General features: G+C 48.0%; 1 protein-coding gene across 2 annotated transcripts; it reads left to right on the top strand.

Annotated features, from left to right (window-relative positions):
• The first annotated feature begins 273 nt into the window (after positions 1-273).
• Positions 274-17,497, top strand: PCMTD2 (protein-L-isoaspartate (D-aspartate) O-methyltransferase domain containing 2). Of its 2 annotated transcripts, none has more exons than XM_079128529.1 (6): positions 274-427; positions 4,510-4,840; positions 8,728-8,830; positions 9,443-9,614; positions 14,211-14,334; positions 16,552-17,497. In XM_079128529.1, exons 2-6 carry the CDS (start codon positions 4,534-4,536, stop codon positions 16,926-16,928), a joined length of 1,083 nt encoding a protein of 360 aa, XP_078984655.1. In that variant the 5' UTR covers positions 274-427; positions 4,510-4,533; the 3' UTR covers positions 16,929-17,497. The 2 variants fall into 2 exon arrangements, with proteins under 2 accessions (XP_078984655.1, XP_078984656.1); XM_079128530.1 differs by lacking the exon at positions 274-427 and adding an exon at positions 2,308-3,938.
• Positions 17,498-17,723: the final 226 nt, after the last annotated feature.

The following is a 17,723-nucleotide window of genomic DNA, read 5'->3' on the forward strand; positions in this document are numbered from 1 at the left end:
CACCGCCCCGCGGCTAGGCCAGCCTCCCGCTCTCCAGCTTCTCCCCCGCGCAGCGGGACAGAGGCCCCATCTGCCGACACGCCCACAGCCCTCCCAGTGTCATGTGCCGTCGCGGTCACTAGGCCGAGGATATTCTCTGCGACGACGACGACACGGCCAAGAGAGCAGGGACCCAAGGCCCGGCTCGGCGAGTGCGGGCGGCGGGGTGGACCCCGCAACCGTGACCTCGCCCCTTTAAGCGCCTTCGCTGTCGCCCGTTTAAGAGCGCGGTGCGCAGGCGCAGTGCGGCCGCGGCGCGCGCAGACGCAGAAGCGGCGGCGGATGTTTACGGCGGCCGAGGTCGGAGCGGAGCCCGGCCCGCGGACGCCAGGGACGCGCCCAAGCAGCTGCCGTCGCGGCCCAGACCCGCGGGCCGCCGAGCGCGGAGGTACGGCAGCTGCCGCCCCGGCCCCGCCATTGCAGCCCCGCTGACCTCCGTGGCCTCCCGACGCCAGGCCGTCACCAGGCCGTCGTCTTGGTCGCCTCGCGCCCTCCCGTCCACGGGGAGCGTTTGCGCCCGGCCGTCCGGGGGGTTGCACACGGCGCGCCCCGAATCACCTTCCCCAGGCATCACCTTCCCTCCTCCGCCTTCCCTCTCTCCATTTTCCCTCGGCATCACCTTCCCTCCCATCATCTTCTCTCCCATCACCTTCTCTCCCATCGCCTTCTCTCCCTCCACCTTCCCTCCCTCCACCTTCCCTCCCTCCACTCCTCCACCTTCCCTCCCTCCACCTTCCCTCCTCCACCTTCCCTCCTCCACCTTCCCTCCTCCACCTTCCCTCCCTCCACCTTCCCTCCTCCACCTTCCCTCCCTCCACCTTCCCTCCCTCCACCTTCCCTCCTCCACCTTCCCTCCCTCCACCTTCCCTCCCTCCACTCCTCCACCTTCCCTCCCTCCACCTTCCCTCCTCCACCTTCCCTCCTCCACCTTCCCTCCCTCCACCTTCCCTCCCTCCACTCCTCCACCTTCCCTCCCTCCACCTTCCCTCCTCCACCTTCCCTCCTCCACCTTCCCTCCTCCACCTTCCCTCCTCCACCTTCCCTCCCTCCACCTTCCCTCCTCCACCTTCCCTCCCTCCACTCCTCCACCTTCCCTCCCTCCACCTTCCCTCCCTCCACCTTCCCTCCCTCCACCTTCCCTCCCTCCACCTTCCCTCCCTCCACCTTCCCTCCCTCCACCTTCCCTCCCTCCACCTTCCCTCCCTCCACCTTCCCTCCTCCACCTTCTCTCCCTCCACCTTCCCTCCCTCCACCTTCCCTCCCTCCACCTTCCCTCCCTCCACCTTCCCTCCCTCCACTCCTCCACCTTCCCTCCCTCCACCTTCGCTCCCTCCACTCCTCCACCTTCCCTCCCTCCACCTTCGCTCCCTCCACTCCTCCACCTTCCCTCCCTCCACCTTCCCTCCCTCCACCTTCCCTCCCTCCACCTTCCCTCCCTCCACCTTCCCTCCCTCCACCTTCCCTCCCTCCACCTTCCCTCCCTCCACCTTCCCTCCTCCACCTTCCCTCCCTCCACCTTCCCTCCTCCACCTTCCCTCCCTCCACCTTCCCTCCCTCCACCTTCCCTCTCTCCACCTTCCCTCTCTCCACCTTCCCTCCCTCCTTTTCTCCCATCACCTCCCTCCCTCCATCTTCTTAGTTGGGATCTGCTTACTCCAGGGCCACAGCCTGATCTTGCATAAATAGGAAGTGTTTGCAGTTTTCTCTGAAGCCAGTGGGTAGTGGGCAGTTTGAACAAATTTTACCTTGAAATTTTTCAGAGAGTAGAATTGGCCTGGGCATTTGGAAAGGGTCCTAAGTAGTGGCAAGGAGAACTTGTCTGGGCTGGTTCCCTTTGTTCCTCCCTTCACAGTGGTCATCTGAATATCTCCCCCTTGCTACTCTGTGCCTACAGTGCTTTTCTTTGTTCTGTCAGCAGGAATGGCTAAAGCAAATGCCCTTGGTGACCTGTCATTCAAGAATGAGGGACACTGAGATGCCTGTAAAGGCTCAGGAATTGTGGCTGCCCTTCCCTTTGGGATGGTGGGATTTTCCCTGGCCCCTCTGGCGGGAGTGTTCTGAGAAACCAGTCTTCTTTTCTTCCTCCCTCCCTCCCTCCCTCTCACCCCTTCCCCCTCCTCCTCTCTCTTTATTTTCCTTTTTTTTTTTTTTACAATTTCAGTTGTTAGAAAGCTTTCTTATGTGTTTAGTAGTATCTGTCTACAACATGGACCACTGGTCAGGCTTTTCTCCATGGATAAGAACTTTTATGAGTTCTGGTTCTGAAGAGGAGAGGCCTGTTTTCCATCGTTCTGCTCTCATGACGTGTGCTTTTGAGTCCCTGTCCCCAGCTCATCCTCCTCATATTCCCCTTAAGAAATCACATTCAGATTGGACCATGGGACCTCCTTGTGTAGACTGCCCAGACCAGTGTAGATCATAGTCAGGAACACCCACTCCCATAACGCAGCTTCGCTTGTGTCAACACAGCCTCAGTCACAGACCTCATGTGGCTGTAGCTCAGTGCATCTTCCTCCTGCTGGTCACTGCTGGGCAGGGACTGTATTAAGAAATTCAGCAAACAGTAAAGTACAATCAAGGGCAATACCCTATAAGTGCTTCTCCATTACTTTGAGCAATTGGTCTTAACTGATGCAGTGGTAGGATTAGGTTTGGTGAGGATGTCTTCAAGTGTGTTGTGGGTCTTTTTGGTGTGTGGTGTCATGACTGACCACATCCATGTCAGCAGTAGCAGTGATCTTTCCTTAGGAGGGAGTGTTGGGTTACCTGAGAAAGCCAGTAAGAACCCACACCCACTATGGCAGTAGATAAGGTTGCCCTGAAGGTTAGCAGGACATTTCAGGTGAAAAGTGTTGCTCTCCTGTCTGTTGCATTGGTGTGAAAACATGGCTTTGGCCACAGGGTCCTGGTTTTGACTCCAGCTCCTGCATGCCCTGGCTGTATGATAGTGAGCCAGGTGACTGCTCCTCTCCAACTCACTTGTGGGGTCACATCTGGCAGGTGGCACCAGTAGAAAGGAGGTAACTGTTTTTCTAAATAGCTGTTCTTTGATATGGAATAAACTTTCAAATGAGGAAAAGTCCGGAATGAGTGGTAGGTACTTAGTGAAGAATGAAACGTGCCTAACGTAGAGTTCGCACTCTCTCATAAAGATAAAACAGCGTCAAGGTAGAGTGACAGCATCACGCACAGGCTTTGGGGTAAAGAGGTGCTTTTCCTGACTTGACACTTGGTAGGATATATGGCTTTCTAAATAGGCCATTAAGAATCCAGATGCATGACTGCACTGTTAAACAGTGACCTGAATTGTAAGATGACTGCTAGGCTAGGTAGGGGTGTTGCTTCAGAACAAAGCAGCTCATCCAGGATCAAACCTAAATGTTGGCACTTAATCCCCGTTGAAGTTGACCAGCCTGGCTGTCGTGGAGTGGTCTGAAACAGGTTGCAGTGGAGCTGACGTGTAGTGTTTGCATCGTGATTTGAAGTCTCATGTTCAGCCCTCAGATATTGATCATGGAGATTGGTAAATAGAAGAGACGCAGTTTGTTCACCTTCTGTGAGAAACTGGAGATTCGTACAGGTAGTGTTTGTTTTCATCCTGCTGAGGGCTTCTGCCACGTTTGCCCGTTCTCTGTCCCAGGGTTTCCTCGCTGCCCTCATTCTGCAGGTGGAGACCCACAGGACTGAGGAGAAGCACTGCAGAGTGGTTGGGTTTGTCTTCCTGCCATGGACTTTTCCCCGGCAGTTGCACCAGAGCCACTATCTTGTGTGAAGTAAAGCTTTGGCTTTGGAAAAGTTGCCTGGGGCCAGGATAAGCTGTGTTTCAGGAGGAGTCAGAGCTCTTCAGGTGAAAGAGCATTTCCTTGTGCAGTAGACGGGGGCTCAAAGGTGACAGGCAGGTGCGGCACATTTTCCTCTCTGAAGGCAATTTGGGAGAAAGTAAGAAACCACTTGGGAAGAGCTGGAGAGTTGTGTGGCACTTCAGAAGTGGGTGTGGGGGCGTTCTGGTAGCTGCTGATCCTGTTCCCTAGCTTCAGCTTTGAAGCTCATTTTGTGTTTGTTACAATAAGGTGTTTGCCACAATGTATTCTGTTTGGGAAGATAATGTGGTTGATGTTTTCTCCAAAACTTGAACATAAAAATAACCAAGTGAACACATTGGATGGCCTTGACTTAGGTTGGTCTTTTTGTGTGTACAGGTGTAGAATTATCAGATAAAGTTTAGGGCACCACTTAAATTTGAATTTCAGATAAAAATCAAATAATTTTTTAGTATGTTGGTGGTCTAACTTCCTAATTGAATTGGGCTTTTCTTCTAAATCTGGTATCTTTGGAGGATGGGGTAGTTGTTGACAAAAGATATTCCATCTGTATTATTTTCAGAGTTCAGAATTTGAATTTAGTGTATTTAGAACTTTTATTGTTTTGCTCTTATCTCTAATGTAAATAATTCTTCAATTTTGGTTCTAGTCTTGCCTGAGTGTAATTCTGAACATGGGCGGTGCTGTGAGTGCTGGAGAGGACAACGATGAGCTGATCGATAATCTGAAGGAAGCGCAGTATATCCGGACGGAACTGGTAGAGCAGGCTTTCCGAGCTATTGATCGTGCAGATTATTATCTTGAAGAGTTTAAAGAAAATGCCTACAAGGACTTGGCATGGAAACATGGAAACATTCACCTCTCCGCTCCGTGCATCTACTCAGAGGTGATGGAGGCCCTGGATCTGCAGCCCGGGCTCTCGTTTCTGAACCTGGGTAGTGGCACTGGCTACCTCAGCTCCATGGTGGGCCTCATTCTAGGTGAGCGTGGAAGGAGAGTGTGCAACTCCCCGGATCAGTGCCTGAGATCACTCTCCTTGGGCAGAAAATAGTCAGCCAGCTGCATGTCCTGCGAGAGACCTGGCCTCCCTGAAGTTGCCAGAAGTGTTGTCACTGGGTGGTGGGTGACCAGATGACATGCACCTGTGAGTTCTCAGGGCCTCTCTGCTGTCTCTTCTGACTTGCAGCCTGCAGTCTGCCATGGCTGATGCACCCCCAGGAAAGAAGGGTAGATCCTGACCTTGTGATTTCTTGCCTTGGCTACAGTGTTCCCTTTTCTCTTTTCCACTGAGGGTCATAATGTTTCTTGGTAGTTTAAGTTCTTCCGAGCAGTTTCTATTTGTTTTGTTATTTAATACTAAAAGAGTAATACCTGTAAGTTTATGTACTTTTAAATAAATTTTAGGAATGGAAGCAGTTTCACAGGTTATCTTACTTGAAGCAGTTTAGCTTGTTTTCCCAAACACGTTGTGATAATGGTGTGAGAATAAGGGCATTTCTAATATTGATAGCAGTGGGGTCAGATCCAGGGGCTGTTAAATGTTTGCTTTGTGTAAAATGCTACACTGGGGGAAAGACGTGTGCTCTGACTCTGAGTGAGGTGGGGTGTGTTTCCCAGGGGATGGGAAGGAGTGGCTCTGTGCTGTGAGAGATGGGCTGAAGGGGAACTGGGCTGGGCTGCTGCTGCAAGCGGGGTGGGAGACCCTGAATGGAGCCCGCGTGGCGTGGCTGCAGTTGTTATCTCTTGATGTTGGATCTGACCACCTTTGCTGTTGGACCGGTTATGGTTGTGAACGAAACAGGAATGTCCATAGTGTAGTCCCAGCTACTCAGGAGGCCAAGAAAATGGGATCCCTTGAGCCCGGGAATTTGCAACCAACCTGGGCAATGCAGCGAGACTGTTTCAAAACAAAACAAGGATGTTCACAGTGGCCTAATTATTTGCAGTGTGGAATTCTGAATATTGAGAACGGCTTACGAGTCGAGGAGAACTCATCCCCATGTATGTCAGAGTCCCCTCTTTTTGTAATTGTTGTCACTCTAGAGAACCCTAAGTCAATTGATATTTTGTGGATATGGAATAAAAATTATGTATTCTTTTTTAGGTTTGTGAACTTTGGAATTTGGTGAAGTTTTGAGACTGGTCACTTGGCTCTAGGCTATAGATTGTTGTCTTTAACTTTTAAAATGTGTACGTTGACCTCAATTTGTTTTTCGTTGAGACTGCTATGGTTGCCATGCTTTGAGAGCACGGTGTCCAGATAATTATCATTTCTAAACCTGCCTGTGGTCTCCTTCCTCATAGCACAATAATCAGAAGAGCCTTGGCTAAATTGGTGTTTTGGGGAAGTAGATTTCAAAACTGGTTAGATTAGAAATGTTATTGACAGGAGGAGCTACCTGGGAAGACTGACTAGTGAGCCTGGGCTGATCTGCTGCTCAGGATGCCCTAGAGGAGATGAAGAGAGTGCCTGCAGCTTGACGCTGTACCCTGCACACCCTAGGTACTGTTGCTTCTCCTTTCCGTGTCCCCTGGGTGCTAGGAATTTCACTTGAGGTCTGCAGGAAGAGCATGTGTCTTCTGCTGTGGTGGGTGTGGATGAAGCAACTCTGGGTGTGCTCTGAGCTCAGACATCTTGTCCATCTGCATCCAGATGCCCGGCTTGTTTGGCCTTTTGACACCTCACACATCTCACTCCAGAGATCAGACCTTGTTGATCTTCCAGGGCCTTGTTGATCTTCCTGTGCACAGGAGGTCTGGGTCTCCTTTGGTGCAGAGGCCCTCCCGACCCCACTGCCTTCCCCTGGTTCATCCCATCTCACCTGCCTTGCTGTTCTGTAGGCTTCTCTCCTCTTGGCCAGAGTTTTCCTTCACTTCTGTCTTACCAGCAAGGGCTGGGTGGTGGTTCACGAGCTAACCTGCCTGAAGGAAGGACTTGTATGTGGGAGCTTCTCTGCTGGTGGGAGGTGGGGCTTGCAGTACGACTACTGCATGCATGGTCCTGTGTCCTGAGGCAACCCCCTGCCCACCACATCATGCTTCTCTGCTAGTGGAGGGACTTGTAGTGCTGTTTGAGAGTGAACTGCATGTCCCATAGCCACTAGTAGATAGAAGAAACTAGTGTTTTGTAAAATTTTTCTTTTTGGAGATGGGGTGTTGCTGTGTTGCCCAGGTTGATCTGTAACTTGTGGGCTTAAGGGATACTCCTGCCTCTGCTTCCCAAGGGCTGGGAATTCGGGCCTAGTGAGTGATGGTGAAGTTGGGGGTTAATGAGAAAAAGATGGGGTCAAGTGTACCCAAGCTAGAATAACGCGGATTCAGGTCAGTGAGTTGGCAAGGGTCTTAAAATTTGAAATACTTTGAGGTTTGATGTAACTAGCAAACAGAGTACTTCTCAGGATGAGGGAATGTTTTAGCAGCAGCTAAACCTGTGTGAGATGTGCTCAGAGAAAAGAGTAGAGGCTTGTGTTTAAAGGGGGACAGGGAGGCTTGGCCTTGGGTAGGGGCTGTCCAGATGTATCCAGGAGCCAAAGTACAGATGTGGGGTACATAGACAGTTGCATAGATATTCATCGATATTTCTGTTGGACTGTGGGTTTGAGTGCCATACTGTGACTGTACTGTGTATGTCTAGTAATAAAATGCTTACATGCCCTGTTGGTTTGCTAATGCTGAGTTTTAGGGAAGGAACAAGGTGAAGTGTTGAGTTTGGTGAACTCCTACACCAAATTCCCTCCAAGTAAGCACCACCCAGAACTAAGTGCAGAGAAGCTGCTCGCACCCTGCCCTCATGCTCTGTCCTCCATTGCATTGTTGAACTGAGCTTGGGTTGAAGTTGGTGTAGAGAGATGGAAGCTGCTTAGCGGCATGTTTACAGGAGGGAATGGCTTTCCTCATCACATGGGCTTGTGAATGGCCTCACAGTTTTATTGCAAATTACGGACACATAGCCAGAAATGGTGGGGCACTCCTGTAGTCCTGTCAACTCAGAAGGCTGAGGCAGGGGATTGCAAGTTCAAGGCCAACCTGGGCAACCTAACCAGACTCTGTCTCAAAAAATAAAATAAAAAGAGCTGGAGGGTGTGGCTCAGTGCTGCCTTGCGTGCACAGACCCTGTGTTCTCTCTCCAGTACTGCAGGAAGCAAACAGACAAACAAACAAATGTACGGATATGTTTCCTGTGATGTAAGAAAGTCTCATTTTGATTATAGTTTTATTCTAATGATAATTAAAGCTTGTTTTGTGAGAATTATTAAAATGCCTGTGTCTCAGTGTTTTGGGGGACCTGTTAGTGGAAAACAGAATTGCCCTAACTGCTGCCTCTGGACAAGCACAGCGAGGCCTCTGTCAGTCCCATTTGCTTGTTTACCTCGCTTCTGTAATGCAGTAGGAAGACCCTGAGCTCTTGGCTCTTTTTTGTTTTTTCATTTTCAAAAGATTCTTTAAGAGCAGAGAGACCTGAGTATCCAACAAATACTGTTATGAGTGGGGCTGCCATACACATCCAAAGAGTGGCTCAAGGAGTTCAGACCTGCCTGTGGGCCAAGATACCAAAACCTTTAGATTTTTGCTGGATGTGGTACCCACACCTGTCCTCCCAGTGACTTGGGAGGCTGAGGCAGGAGGATCGCAAGTTCCAGGCCAATCGAGGTAATTTAGCAAGTCCCTGTCTCGAAATAAAAAGGATTGTGCTGTGGCTCAGTGGTAGAGTGTTCCTGAATTTAATCCCCAGTAAAAACAAAAAACCAAAAACCTTGTAGGTTTCTGTATAATACATGCTAAATTAGATATGTTGTAATTAATAAAGTAGAAAAAAGCAAGCATTCTTCCTCTAGTTCTAAAAGCTTTTTTATTCTGAAACCTTTAGGTCCTTTTGGTGTGAACCATGGGGTGGAACTTCATTCAGACGTTATAGAGTATGCAAAGCAGAAACTGGACTTCTTCATCAGAACGAGTGATAGCTTCGACAAGTACGTCAGACTCTAGAGGGTGTGACTGAAACTTAAGCTTTGATCAGTCAGAAGTTGGCTGGAGTGTGCACCTGCAGGCAAACATGCCTGTGCCATGTGGGGGTGATCCCAGGTCATCTGTGTGTCTCTTCTGATTGTTCTGTAAGGACTTTAGGTTTTCTGATTCCTGTGTAAAGGCCATTTTTCACTAATAGAAGAAAACAAAAATTTTGTCTTGCTGAATTTTCGTGTTTCCAATATAAATAACTTTTTATCACCGAATTGTTTCTAAAATACAACTGTTTTGTCTCTAAACAGTTTATCTAACTTCTTTTTGCCAGTTTAAGATAAGGCATAGAAGTTCTTGTTTTAGGAATTAGAATTTTTAGGGAAATGGTGTGCTTTTCCCTTCTGTCCCTTGTCAAGCTGACTTCGACTGCAGATCGCTTTAAACTTGGAGCCTGCTTGTGGTATTCACTCACACTGTGTGGGTTCTGGAATCGTGGCTTCAGCTCCCCACCGGCAGTGCTCCTGGTTTTATCTTGAACCCTAACCGGTGGTCAATATGAATTTTCTGTGTGGTCTTGTTTCAGTGTGGTACATTTGGTCACAGAACGTGTGTTTTTTCTTCAGGTTCGACTTCTGCGAGCCCTCCTTTGTTACTGGCAATTGCCTGGAGATTTCCCCAGATTGTTCTCAGTACGATCGTGTGTACTGTGGGGCTGGCGTGCAGAAGGAGCATGAAGAGTACATGAAGAGTCTTCTCAAGGTTGGAGGGATCCTGGTCATGCCCCTGGAAGAGAAGGTCAGGCTCCCTGCCGCTGATGTTTTGTGCCCTGTTGGCCAAGGTCTCCTCCACGTTTTATGTGGATTTACCCTAGTAACGGCTTCCACCAACTCATGAGCTGGGAGGCAGGCACAGGTGTGGTGTTGGGCAGCTCTGGCTCAGGCGTGTGGCCCTCCCTCTTCCTCTCTTGCTCTCTTCCTCTCTCTCCTGCCTCTCACTCCTTTTCTCCCTCCTCTCTCCTTCCCTTTTCTTCTCCGTTCTTCCTCACCCTCGCTGTTCTAATTGTTATTACAATTGTTCTAATGCCAGAATTACTATTTATAAAATCATTAGAATGATGTCATTTTGTTAGTCAGGTGTGAATTGGTTATCAGGAGATTTCTGTCAGTTACAAAGAGGCAGGAAAAATAGAAATGCTAAAAATCAGGAGATTGTGTACTTCTGTGCAGTTTCAAATATTAGCATTTATTTTGTTCCAGAAGTAATACTTATTTTAGGAAATCCAGAAAATATGAACATTAAGAAGAACTGCTCACTGTCCTTAACTTAATGACTATTAGCATATGATTCTTTTAATACTTTTATTTTGCTTATTTGTTTTTTTTTGGTATTGGGAATTGAACCCAGGGGGCTTTGCCACTGAGCTACATTTCCAGCCCTATTTAATTTTTGAGACTTGAGTCTCAGGTCTTGCTAGGTTGCTGAGGGTCTGGCTAACTTGGTGAGGCTGGCCTCAAACTTTCGATCCTCCTCTCTCAGCCTCCCAAGTTACTGGGTTCACAGGTGTGTGCCACTGCACCTGACCTTGTAATTCTTTTAATCTGTTCTTCTCCCTTTTTGAAAAGATTATTGAACATAGTGGTTTACAACTGACATTGTTTTACCTATCAGAGTCCAAGACTGTGATTTTTAGGCATCCATTATTCAATGACATTTTGGTGCCTACACAATCACCTGTTGAGCTGTTCATTACTGGCTATTATTTGCAAGCATTAGGTGGTGTGTACAGTCTTGCTGTTACTCTTTATCATAAAGACATTAATGAGGTCCCTAATTTTAAAAAAAACTGAATATTTTAGTATGTATCTGCAAAAGATAAAAGCTCTGTTTTTTAAAGACATTGTCATAAGACCATTTGTAACACTGATATCGAGGAGCCATTGTAACTTGTTAATATCTTCAAGTCCCCAGTTCATGTTCATGTTTTCCTTATTGACTGAGAAGTTTCTTCAGTAGCGTGTTTGAAAGGGGATCGTGTTTCAGGCTGGTGCTATCTATGTCTTTGGTTGGTACTTCTCTGAAGTGCTTGCTTTCAGGTCTAGAGGTTCTTGTATCTTTTGCTCTCATTTTTTTTTTTTTTTTGGCAGCTTATTTGTTCAAGGACTTGGCTGACATGTCCTGTAGAATTTCCTGCAGTCTGGATTTTGCAGGTTACCTCCTCTGCCTCTCTATTTTCTATTGCTGGTTGGATCTAGATACTTGATCAGATAATGTTTGATATAGTTTGGGGAGGAGGGTACAGGAATATCTGCCAGGTATTGAATATGCAGTCATTGTTTGGTACCCGTAGGGATTGGGTCCAGGACCCTTCTCTGTGCCCAGGATGCCCCATCTGCAGATGCTCAGATCTCTCATAAAAGCATGTGTTATATTATTGGCATATAGATGGTGTGTGTCCTCTGGTCCAACACCTGATACAATGTAAATGCCTTGTAAATAGTTGTATACTGTATTGTTTAGGGAATAATGTCAAGAAAACAATCTGTACGTGTTTAGTACACACTGTTTCTCGGAGTATTTTTGATATATGTTTGGTTGAATTTGCGGATGCCTAAGCCTTGTATCCAGAGGGCCAACTTGACTTTCATGTGTAGGCACACCAGGCCTGTTTTTGTTACTGATGCTTATGGCCATGATTGTGGACCCTTTGGATTCTGTCATTTCTTCTTTATTTAGTAGGAGTATACTTCTATGAAGAGAAAACCTCTCATTACTAATTTGGTTCCCCTGAGATAAGTTTATAGAAGAGAGGATGCATTTTGATTTTAAATCTTCATTTATAAATTCTCTCAATAATTTGATTCTCTGTCTGCCAAATGTGGTGATCACTGAGCTCTTGCTTGTGTTTCACCGTTTATGAATTCCTGGATTTAAGCAGGCCTCGTGTTTTAATCCTGGTGTGATTCTTGCCCTGTCGTTGGCCAGATCTTCCCTCTACAATCTGTGATAGCTCTGCTGCTTTCTGTTAAGAAAAGGTGTTCCAGACTCAGTTTTTACATTTTTGACCTGAGGGTTGCACTGGGGTTGCTGTGTAGAGGCCACAGCTGGCCCGGTGCCCTCGACACTGGGTCTGCGCGGGGACCTGTGGAGCTGGCTGTCTGCCTGAGTGTGGAGATGGTGTGCCGAGCATTCGCACGGGCAGCCTCCAGGCAGGTGTCAGGACGGGGTGCCCGTTTTGGCCACGGTGCCACCCAGACAGTTCAGACCTGTTGGGGTTCTTACTGCCCCCCCTTGCCCCACCCAGGGCCAGGGCCCAAGCTCAGGGCCTTCCACAGGCCAGGCAAGTGCTCTGCCACTGAGCTGCACCCCAGCTGAGGTTTTACTTCTTTTGACTTTTCTGCCCTTCAGTTCCACTCGGCATGTGCCGTCCAGTTAGTTTCAAAGTCACTTGGATTTCTGCTTCTCAGTAGGTTACACCATCAACCCAATGCACGGCTCACTCCTTTCCCTTCGGTTTCTAGGGCTTGCCATTCTAGGTGTGCTTCATGAAGGGTTTACCAGGCTCTAAAGTCTACAGGGAATTTTTTTCCTGTGCTTGTCCCTCTGTTCCCTTGCCTGTAGTGACCACTGTTTGGTGTGCTTTTAGTGCATCTCTTTGCTTAAAAATGTCTGCAGGCAAACCTCTTTCTACCTCCCTCAGTGCTTCCACTGTCTGCCCACCCGGCCATCTGTGGTAAGGGTTTGTAGTTTTTTTTTTTTTTTTTTCTTTGTAGGTTTCATACCTACATTTTATTGTTTATTCCTAAGTATCTGGTGTTCACTGTATCTAGAAATCCTTTCCCTCCTGCTGTTTATTTTTAAAGCCTTTCACTGGTACAGAGTGAATGTGGTTAGTGACGGCAGTGTGGCTCACTCGTCCTCTGCTGTCCCTGACAGTGCTCCCAGGAGGGCCTGTGTGTCTTTCTCTTTGTGATTGCTCTCATGTCTTCTCCAGGTACAACCTCACAAGCAGAAGTGCCTGCTCAGAGCTGTGTGCTGTAAGCTTGACCACTTGAGACAGAGCCCACAGCACAGTGGGAGCGCCGTGTGCTGTCCAGCTGCCGCCTCCGTGGCTGCTGCTGCTTCTGAGGGCTGCATTGTGTGAGGGCTTGGGCCCCATCGCCTCTGCTCTTCCACTCAGTGTTGTGAATGTCTCTACTTACTCAGGTGTTAGAACTCTGTGTCGTGCTACAAAAATGCACTCAATTTTTGATGGAATCATTTTATCTTCAGATAATTTTGAGGATTGTGTACATAGTTATAATATTTATAATATTTCATCTGTTCACCTAGAATATGACATGGGGGTTTATAGTTTTATTTGAGGTCTCACATTTATTGATTATATTTAAATATTTGATGTTCATTATAGCTAGACTTTTTTTTATTAATTGTTAAAAACATTTAAAAATGGGGCTGCAGTTGAAAGCTCAGTGGAAGAGCACTTGCCTAGCATGTCTGAGGCACTGGGTTCAATCCTTAGCACCACATAAAAATAAATAAACAAAATGAAGGTATTATGTCCATCTACAACTAAAAAAAATTTTTTTTAATGTTTTTGCTAGTATATAATAAAATAATTAACTTGTTGATATTTATAGTACATGGCTGCTTAACCCTTTTATAGGATTTGCCAGCTTAGATATTTTTAAAAGACTAACATCTAATCTTAGCATGATCAAAAATAGTACTGTGACCTGCTTAGGCTGTTTGGAAACTGTCCTAGGCACGTGGCAGCCGTGCTGTGTGATGGGGTTCTCTGGTCCTTATCCTCTGACTGAGAAGAAATGTCTTGATGACCCACTCTGCAGTGTGTCCCCACCAAATTCCTGTGCACTCTGGGGCTCTCAGGACATTCCTCCAGAAGGAGCAGGGTAACCCCAGGTGTTCAGAATGACGTGCAAAAGTGCAAAGAGAGTCCAAGTGCGGCAGTGCCTGCCTTGGTGCTTTCCCTGTACCCAGTGTGGCCAGGATTCGGATCAGACGTGGCTGGGCTGGGGTGGGGGTTGTGCATTTTCAGTTACTTTTCCTGAAGTCAGCCCCTCTCCGACCTTGAAGAGCCTAAGAAAGCTGTCTTCTGAGAATCCCACTGTTCTGATCTGCAGTCATTTCCTCCTATTGGCCTTTCTCTCGTTTGTCTGTCATAGATACTTCCTTGGGTATATTCCGTCTTAAGACTTTTTCTAGGAATACTTGTGAGTTGTACCCATGCTGTACCATGTTAGGGTCCACGTAGTCGGGCAGTTTTATTTTAGTGTATCTCTGACTCTTAGATTTTATTTGTAAGAATGATTGCACTTACAAGCTATCTAGTAACCAAATCTTTTGGATATTCTCATTTTGTCTTTGGGATAGTTGACCAAGATAACACGCATAGGCCCTTCTGCTTGGGAAACCAAAAAGATTCTGGCTGTTTCCTTTGCTCCTCTGGTCCAGCCCTGCCATTCGGAGTCAGGAAAGTCCAGGCTTGTCCAGCTACGTGAGTAAATGCACCGTACTTGTCTTATAGATCTTTTAATCTCATTAGAATTCAAAAGGAAACAAGATTTATAAGGAAATTGGATGTTCACCCCCCCTGAAACCTTAAAATTGTACAGGGAATTTTAGGTATTTAAAAATTGTAACCTGTTTGTAGTCCATCTTGGGTTATTTTAGCCTTCTTTTAAATCTAGCATTGAGAGTAGTGGCTCTCAGAAAGGGAGCTGGTTCTGCCTTGTGGAGACTCAGACCACTTGACTTACCTACTGGGAGAGTGACCACACTTGAACCTGCCGCCACCTGGCAGACCAAGGGTGGATGAAGAGTGTTCCTGCTCCTCTGCCTCTTGGGTGGGGCTTCCTGTGAAGCCCTGCACTGAGCCTCTGAATTTCCCTCCTTCTGGTGCAGAGAGGGAGGGGCTGGCACCAGAGCAGCATTTGTTCTAAGATTTTATGGTTTAAACAGTTCACACAGAAATGGGAGTTCCAGTTGATTTGATTTAAAAAAAAAAAAAAAAAGAGAGAGAGAGAGAAAGTATCATACATAGTCCCAACACCCAAAGACAGTACGCTTTAGTGAATTTCTTCCAGAAATGCTTTTCAGATTGAGAGGAATCATTTATCAAATAATCATGCTTTCTAGTCCTATGACATAGGTCAGTCTTTGAAATCTGAAAATAAGCAATGGTGGAAGCAACAATAGAAGGGGCTTAGAGGGACCAGGGAAGGTTGGATAGAAGGTGGTGGTTGTGCTTGGTCTTGAGGTGAAAAGGAGTTCCTAAAGAGAGGAGGAGGTGAGGAAAGGTCTTAGCAGAAGCAGGGCAAAGTTAAATGTGCACATTGCCAGTGTGGTTGAAATTGGGGTGTTCAGAAGAAGCTGGACTGGTGTGTAGGCTCCATTGAGTTTGCTGTGTGGCTGTGGGGGGCTACCAGATGTTCAGGTGCAGCAAGTTGCCTGCAGAGGGGAGTCTGTTAGATGCACATTCTGGAGAACCTGGTGTGAAAACTTCCCAGCAGGCACTGCCCTTGGTAAGGGAGTGTGTGACGTCAAGAGCCAGAGCAGAGTTTGGGAAGATAAGGGTTCTTTTGGAGTTTTTGTAAGACTTTTTGTGGGTCTTATTGTTTCCGTGTGAGGTTGGATCAGGCCTGGATAACATCCTGATGGCAAGTTGGCTGCCCTGAGATGCTTGTTCTGAGGGGGCTTTCAGAGCCAGTGCTGTTGGTGCAGTCACCTGATGCTGCTTAGGCCTCCCGAAGTGAACAGTCAGGATACTCAGAGCTTCTGTCTTCCTGGGTCAGAGTTTCCTAGATGAGTGAAGCCGATGGAGACAGTGTGTAGGAAACTGGTGAGGACAAAGCCAGTGCATCCTGAGGGTGTATAGCTTAGACATGCCCACGTGGGTCATCTCTTAGCCACGTGCATGAGCAGGCAGACTGGAGGCCAGACCCAGACAGGCTGCTCTTGGCCTCCGTAGTGGAAAAGGTTCAGGGATACAGGCCTGTCTGAGGAAGGACATTGGAGCCTGAGTTGTCCCTGGTGTGTTGTGGCTGTCTGTTGGGCCTGGACTAGAACCTGGGGAGCTGGTCCTCTGAGTGGGGATGCACAGGCATGCCAGGAAGGGAGTGGAGTGGACGCTGGGATGGCAGGAGGAGGGGCTCTGACCTAGGGACAGCCGTCCTGTGGTGTCTAGGGAGCCAGCTGGTCCTAAGAGCCCTGTGTGCCGCGTGCCTCTCACCTCCCTGACAGCGTCACTCTGCTCGGGTGGCCGGCCAGGTGCTCTTTTCCTTGCTGTGCTCTGGGGATTTTGTTTTTCCTCCACTTTAATGAAAAATTCGCATTTACCTACTTTAACTAGAAAAGGAACAAATAAGTACTCAGTTTGTAAGTTGCTGGAACAGTGTTAAAATAGCTGGAAGAATGTCAGTTCTGCTGGTCACCCTGCGGGGGCTAATCCGTGAGTGATCTCAGGGAAGGGCGACAGCTCGTCAGTCGATTCTGCCAGCAGCACCGCCTTCCTCCCCTTTTCATTGCTGAGAGTCCTTGCATCTGAACATGCTTTGGGAGAGCCCGGAATGCAGACTGGAGCACTGATCAGCACTGCTGAGCACGCTCTCCCCTTGTCTAGCGCTGTGGTGGCCAGTGAGCTGAGGTACGGTTAGGCTTGCCCCATCAGGCTGTGCTGCTGGCTCAGACCCTCTTGCCCTCTTGCTCTTTGCAGCGCCACTGGCTGTTCGCAGCCTGCAGGACTTGGCCCGCATCGCCATCCGGGGCACCATCAAGAAGGTCATTCATCAGGAAGCGGCTAGCAGAAGCGGAAGGGGACTGAAGAACACGCCTCGGTGTAAACGAAGGAGGGTCCGCCGCCGTAGAATGGAAACAATTGTATTTTTGGACAAAGAGGTCTTTGCCAGTCGTATTTCCAACCCCTCTGATGACAACAGCTGTGAAGACTTGGAAGAAGAGCGGCGGGAAGAAGAGAAGACCCTGCCTGAAACCAAGCCGGACCCCCCGGTGAACTTCCTACGCCAGAAAGTCCTGAGCCTCCCTCTGCCAGACCCCCTGAAATACTACCTGCTTTATTACAGAGAAAAATAAACTTCTGTTTGAAGGGGGAAAGCGAGGAAGAGCCGACCGGAGTCTGAGTGTGCTGCCCGAGGTGTCTCTGGGAGCGGACGCCTGGGAAAGGGACTGCTGTACCCCTCCATGTCGTAGTTTTCTCTTTCTTTGTGTCTCCGAAGTTCTGATTCAATGCTGTGATTTCTTTACACATGATCTGACAGGACGCATGCTGCATAGAAGAGTGTTTTCCTCAAGTTTGGAGGCTTGGTCCAGCTCTGCTGAAACCCTAACCTGCAGCAGAGATGGTTCTGTGACTGTTGCCCAGGGCAGGTGCACGCACACCTCAAGGTGCCCAGAAGCAGAACCGCCTATGGGAGGTGAAGCTCAACTCTGTAAATACATGAAATCTTTTCTTGGTGTGATGCACCACTGCCCAAGTTTATGGTATTGGCCTCTTAATTACTGGCACTGAGTCCCACTGAACTTTAGTTTTCTAGAGGGGAGACATTGAAACACCCTCCCTCATTTTAATCACCTTAATTAAATCTCATGTGAGTTGTCAACTGTGATTTTTGGAAGGAAAAATTGTGTGTGGGGGAGGAGGAGGAATAAAAACATCAGGCTGCCAGATGTCTTTTGGAAATTTCAAAAGACTTCTAAGCAGTCTTTTCCTGAACCCTTTTGCTACCTAAATTGTAAAGAACCACTGTCACGTGATTTCCTGAAGCACACCCTGAAAACAAAGCAAACTCTCTATTTACATGTGTAAGTAATACACCAGTTGCTTCTGCCCTGCCTGTAGGGATGATGGCTTACCTCACTTTAGAGACC

Source organism: Sciurus vulgaris (assembly GCF_902686455.1).
Source record: "Sciurus vulgaris genome assembly, chromosome: 2".
NCBI lineage: Eukaryota > Metazoa > Chordata > Mammalia > Rodentia > Sciuridae > Sciurus > Sciurus vulgaris.

Bases quoted from the DNA above. Each gene is read 5' to 3' on its own strand.
- PCMTD2 (XM_079128529.1), top strand. From the start codon at position 4,534: ATGGGCGGTGCTGTGAGTGCTGGAGAGGACAACGATGAGCTGATCGAT. The intron at 8,831-9,442 runs GTACGTCAGACT...TTTTTTCTTCAG, and splicing joins ACGAGTGATAGCTTCGACAA to GTTCGACTTCTGCGAGCCCT. The intron at 9,615-14,210 runs GTCAGGCTCCCT...TCTTTGGGATAG, and splicing joins TCATGCCCCTGGAAGAGAAG to TTGACCAAGATAACACGCAT.